Below are 6000 nucleotides of genomic sequence, written 5' to 3' on the forward strand. Positions count from 1 at the left end.
AGCAAATAACCCTCGATTGGAAAAATAATAAACGCACAAGATACATACCCTCAGCTGAACCGTCACGTCCCACGAGGTAATCCATGATCTGAAGGGGTTAAAATATTTTACAAGCAGGAGCCCTGCTAATGCAGCTGTGCTCCGTGCCTGTAATCCCCGGCGAATGAAGGAAATGTAGGTCATTGACCTACATTTCCTACAGTCGCGGTGATGCGCCCCCTGGTGGATGTCCTCATATGACCTGGAGCGTGGGAAAAAGTTACCAGGCTGCAGTTCATGAGAACATCCAGCAGGGGCGCATCACCGCGACTGAATGTAAGTACAGATCCAGCTTTCCTTTCAGCACCTGGGGATTACAGGCACGAGCGAGTGGTTTATCGCAGCTCGTGCCTGTAATATTAGTTAACCCCTTCAGATGGATTACCTCGTTGGACGTGATAGGACATCAGAAGGTATGTATCTTGTGCGTTTATTATTTTTCCAAGCGAGGGCCTGCAAATGGATTGAGAGAGCAATAAATTATTAAAACAACCGCTGTGTTTATTTCATTAAAATACTTTTTATTCATGTGTGTGTGTTTTTTAACCCTTTCATACAATTGGATTAATAATGGATAGGTGTCATAATTGACGCCTCTCCATTATTAATCTGGCTTAATGTCACCTTACAATAGCAAGGTGGCATTAACCCTTCATTACCCCATATCCCACCGCTACAGGGAGTGGGAAGAGAGTGGCCAAGTGCCAGAATAGGCGCATCTTCCAGATGTGCCTTTTCTGGGGTGGCTGGGGGCAGATGTTTTTAGCCACGGGGGGCCAATAACCATGGACCCTCTCCTGGCTATTAATATCTGCCCTCAGTCACTGGCTTTACCATTCTGGCGGAGAAAATTGCGCGGGAGCCCACGCCAATTTTTTCCGCCATTTAACCCTTTATTTTAGCAGCTACAGCGCTGAAATTTTGCACATACACACTACTAACATTAGTAGTGTGGAATATGCAAAAAAAAAAAGGGGATATGAGATGGTTTACTGTATGTAATCATGCCTCATATCCTGTCGGGTTTGTGAAGGAGAAATGCAAAGCCGGCAATTTAATTACCGGCTTTTCTATAGAACACCGGTGCGTATTTCTCGCAATGCACACGCATGGTCCGTGTGTAATCCGATTTTTTCTCGCCCCCATAGACTTGCATTGGCGAGTCTCGGCCGAGATACGCTGACAATCGCAGCCTGCTGCGAGTTCCCTCGGATCCGAAATACGGTGGAGAAAATATCGGATGATGGGAGCTGGACCATAGATTAACATTGGGCCGAGTGCTATGCGATTTTTTATCGCATAGCACTCGTCCGTATTACGGTCTAGTGTGACCCCGGCCTAAGGCAGATACTGTGCGCTTGGTTACTGCTTCCCTTCCAGGTCCAGCCATTGTAACCAGCACTGATCAGCGGCGAGCAGACGCTCCTGGGACTGCTTTTTCTCGACTGAGCATGCCCAAGGGACGACCTCTCATTGGAGGTCGGGAGTCACATGCTCAGATCCTGTAGCAGCTCCTATTGGATCACTAGGAAGGTCCCGAAGAGCTACCACTATAAAAGGTTTGCACGGCCACGCGGCCTTGCGCTAGGATAAACTTGATAACGTGTGTGTGTAGATGAATGACTGTCGATGGATGAAAGCTCCTTAATCATTCCCATTCCTTGTGTTGTTGACTGCTCGCGAATGGTGGAAGCTATCTAGTGCCTGACAGTGCTACCTGCACACGTAGCACACATAGCACACGTTACAGTGCCTTTTACACTGCCCGTCTGTACAGCACCATGCGCAATCAGTCCGCTTTCCTGACAGCCTGTCAGTGTAGGGTGGGAATTCCCGCTTGGACTCTGCATCTTACTCGGGGCGTCCTCAGGTGCGGGCTCAAAAGCCACCGAGGGTCAGATCGAGTCCAATCACCAGTTTAGTGGGGGTGATTCATAGGGATCCCACTAGTGTCTTGCAGCTGCACCCTGTGACTGCTAAAAAGGCGCAGTGTATTTTGGTGACTCTGTGAAGCAACAGAGTTCACTTCCATTCACACTGGGTGAAGTCTAACCCACGTGTGAGCAAGTGTCCATCCGCCATTACTCAGCAGCAGGTACCATCTCTGCACGGTGGACCCTAGGCTGCGAACACACCTCATATCTACCTCTTCATTATTTGGTGCGTTCCGCTAGCCCTAACATATAGCATGCAATAAACACTCAAAAAAGCATAAGAAATGCAAGGAAAGCATACTTTTTTCTGCAGCTTCTTTAGTGCCAAGAGATCAGGTTTTGCTGCAGAATAAAATGTTGAAAATACGCCTAGTGTGAACTTACCCTTATTACATCTACACGTCTTTGCGCAGTTTTGATGCTGCAAATTTTGCTGTTGATTTTCAGCATTGAGGAGACTGTAACAGATAGCTCTGTGGTAGCTTCAAATGATTGAAAAATTACATTATAATTACTACATTTTCACCTTTGCTTAAATGCTATGAACAAAACCCCTTATACTTACCTCCTGCATCGGCGCTGGGTCTCCAGAAGCTCACATTATATTTTGGCAGTACTCACAAGGCATAACAATCCGTGGCCGCTGTTGGGCTGCAGCACTCAGTTTCCTCAGGTGAAGCTCAAATATCTGACAGAAATGTGAGGGAAGTAGGCCATCACCAGCTGCTGATTGGTTGCAATGTGCATGTAGCATAACCATGTCATGCCAGCTCTGGGAGACCGGAAGCCGACATTGTTTGCATGGTGCCAATGCGCAAAATGAGTATAAGAGTTTTTTTTATTAAAGAAGGGTTTGTCCAAGTAGAAGATAACCCCTTTAACAGATAATAAACAACCTCTAACTTTTCTTCTCTACACTTTCTTTCCATAGGGGTGGATACCGCAGTCTGTGACTGACCAAGCCCTGTCACAGTCACAAGCCGATTTTATTAAACATCTGAGGAGACATCTGTCATCAAGGGAAAACTAATTTTTGCCTGTTACAGCGGCTCCATCCTAAGAGCTGTACAAAATATGCTTTTATTGACACTATTAGTATGATTTATTAGTGAATATACACATCTTAACTGTTATAGACTTGCTTGCAGGTCTTAAAGGGGTTGTCCTGCCTTAGCGTACAAGTCTACAGTAACTGTGACTGCAGTCTTGTGAATCCTCACATCGCAAGTGCTGTGCTCTGTTAGGATTCTCCTGTCCTGGTGCCAGGAGCAGAAGGCACGTGACCGCAAATATGTGATTTGCATACATGCAGGCACATGCCGACTTAACGTGCGCTGCCTCGCTTAATGCAAGTGTGTTGAGTGAGGCCAGAAGCGTCTAGTGGGAATGTGACCAGAAGTAGGTAAATTGCATACTTGTGGTCACATGACCGCATACTCCCAGTGCTGCCACCGGAGAATAGTCACAGTGACTGCAGACTTGATAAAGAGTTTGGTTTTTTTTTAATGTTTTTTCAAATGGTAGTAATTTATGAAACCAAACATTTCTTAATTTGCCTTAAAAATACAGCTAGATTTGACCATGTTCTGCCCCTTTACTTCAACACCCAATGTTTTTTAGTGACATGGGAGGAAAATTATCTGGCTTCAAGATGTTAGTGGACCGAGGCCGTCCACTTCACAAGCTGCACCCCTTCAAACCATCCCCTCAGCAGGTTCAGTTACTTCAATATCTCGGCTGCATGTACCCTCCAAGCTCTCTGTCACACCAGCAGTGATGAATCCAGTCTCTCTCACAGTTTGCTGGTACCAATCTCCCACCAACCTGCATCACATAATCATAGGATCATAGTGTCCGGGAGACATAAAAAAGTGCATATTGAGCTGCCTGCGGAGGAAAGAAATGCTCTCACTTTTATGTGTCCAGAACACTTCTCGGGTCGGTCGGCACCCCAATAATCTGGGGATGACTAGCTACAGGGCCAGAGAGGTATTAGATCAAAGAGCTGAGGGGTGTTCAGAATAATACACTGGGTCGAACTTACTGACGGGGTTAAACTACTGGTGTACTAATGTATGGACACAGCAGTGTCCTCCCATGTCAAGATGAAGGAGATATAGAACTTGTGGGGTTAAAATAAGGGACAGAAAGTAGTGAAATCCAGCTATATTTTTAAGAATGACAAATTTATACTTACCTTATATATCCATGTTTTGGAAAATATTTTTTTACTTTCTGTGAAACCTCTTAAAGCTTAAATCTAATAAACAAGGAACAATGATCTACACAAGGTCCATTGTCCTCTATGATCAGATTCATGGAGGATCTGTATAGTGACATATGAGACAATGGACATTAACTTATTGAAATTTAGTAACACAAAACAACTGAAGAGCACTGCAGTAGCAACAGAATATCTATTTAAGGCAAATCTCTCAACAGGTTTTTGCTACCCAATCTGAGAGCAGAATATAGCATGGGCAGAGGCCCTGATTCCAGCAATGTGTCACTTATACTGGGCTGCTTGCTGTAGTTTTTATAACATCTCTGTTTTTTTTCTGCTGCAGATCTAGCAGTTCTCTAGCTGAGCTCTGTATAACCCTGCCCACACCCCTGATTGGCCTGCCTTCTGTGTGCACTGTGCATAGGCAGAACGTTGACAATCAATGGTGGGGGCAGAGTTACACAGAGTTCATGAGTAAGGAGAGCTACCTGGCAGCAGGTTTTCTAGTCCTCTAGAGATAATCTCCTGCTTATAAAGTAGCGGCTCTGTAAGTGACATATCCCTGGAATCAGGATCTCAGTCCCTAAATAATGTTGCTCCCAGATTAGGCTGGAAAAACTGGTGACAGATTCCCTTTGACATAAAAGGTCTCTTTATTGGTCCTGCCTGCCATTACATACCTACAACTATAGGGATCCGCACATTTATAGCATGTTCTAAATAATTTTTTGTCCAGCCACTAAGATTTTTTCTGAGCCTTCAAGCCTGGCTGAAAACACCTTGGTGTACCTCTGTATGCACTTTTGGCATGTCAAGGCAACAGTCTTGACATGCCAAAAGTGCACTTTTCTGGAATACATAGGGTCAGTGGGTACTTATGAATAATTTCAGCACATGAAAGCAGTGTGGTACTGAGGTGGCAAGAGCCCACCAGTAACCATGATTATGGGGGACCATTGTTCAGCTATGTGCGAATATTACATTATCCTCATTCTCAAATTTAGCTCTGCTTCTATAGAGTAATAAACTGGGTAGTTTGTTGGATGAATAATGAGATGCTTATTTTGTCTGTAATCAAATGTAGAAGGCCAACTACTGCTCATGTTGGGTGGTAGAGGCTTACTCCTGCACAGGGGCCCACCGGAGGATTTTCCTGTTCTCCTGTGGGCCAGTCCGAGCCTGCGTGCAAGCTTTCATAATGCTTACACCAAGCATAAATTGCAGAAGCCATGTAAATAAGAGTTTCTCACCCATACAGCATGTCACAGGCATATTCCTGGCAAGGCTGCCACCTACTGACTAATCTTTCTTTTCTACAAAAGTAGTCCTAATTAGAAATCAAAACAAACTTCCTAATGATTTGAATTAAAAGACACAGGTGATTCTGACATCCGGGGAGACATGTAAATAAAAGGTGTATATATGTATATAGTATCTATATATTTTAACTATGTGGACTGTATACAAGTCATAAACTTGCGTGATATGTAAAGCACTGTATATATGTATTCCATAAACACTTTATATGAATTATTGTTAATACTGTACAGGTTGGAAGAATAAATATTATGCTTGATGTACATTATGGGCCAAGGAGTTTTCAATGTCATGCGTTATTAGCTGGTTTTGACATATGCATTGATATTTTTCCTAACAAATCTGTCACAAGTGGTAAAGTTTCAAGGTGAGCTTGACACGGGCTGCAATGACACATTGACAACCACTATAGGAGTCTATATCAACATTTCTTGATAAAAAAAAAAAGCAAAAAGGTTTAATTTTGTCACATCCCTTTTTGCTGTC

The 6000-nt window shown here is 43.9% G+C and overlaps 1 protein-coding gene across 1 annotated transcript in view; it reads left to right on the plus strand.

The window, feature by feature from the left end:
- LOC143770063 (steroidogenic acute regulatory protein, mitochondrial-like) overlaps positions 1–5779 on the plus strand; it is a 34669-nt gene extending 28890 nt beyond the window's left edge. Inside the window, exon 7 of the mRNA XM_077259305.1 lies at positions 2905–5779. Coding sequence (XP_077115420.1) covers positions 2905–3003 — 99 coding nt within the window. The 3' untranslated portion in view covers positions 3004–5779. The remainder of the gene's footprint in view (positions 1–2904) is intronic.
- Positions 5780–6000: the final 221 nt, after the last annotated feature.

The sequence above is a fragment of the Ranitomeya variabilis genome, chromosome 4, assembly GCF_051348905.1.
Source record: "Ranitomeya variabilis isolate aRanVar5 chromosome 4, aRanVar5.hap1, whole genome shotgun sequence".
NCBI classification, from domain to species: Eukaryota; Metazoa; Chordata; class Amphibia; order Anura; family Dendrobatidae; genus Ranitomeya; species Ranitomeya variabilis.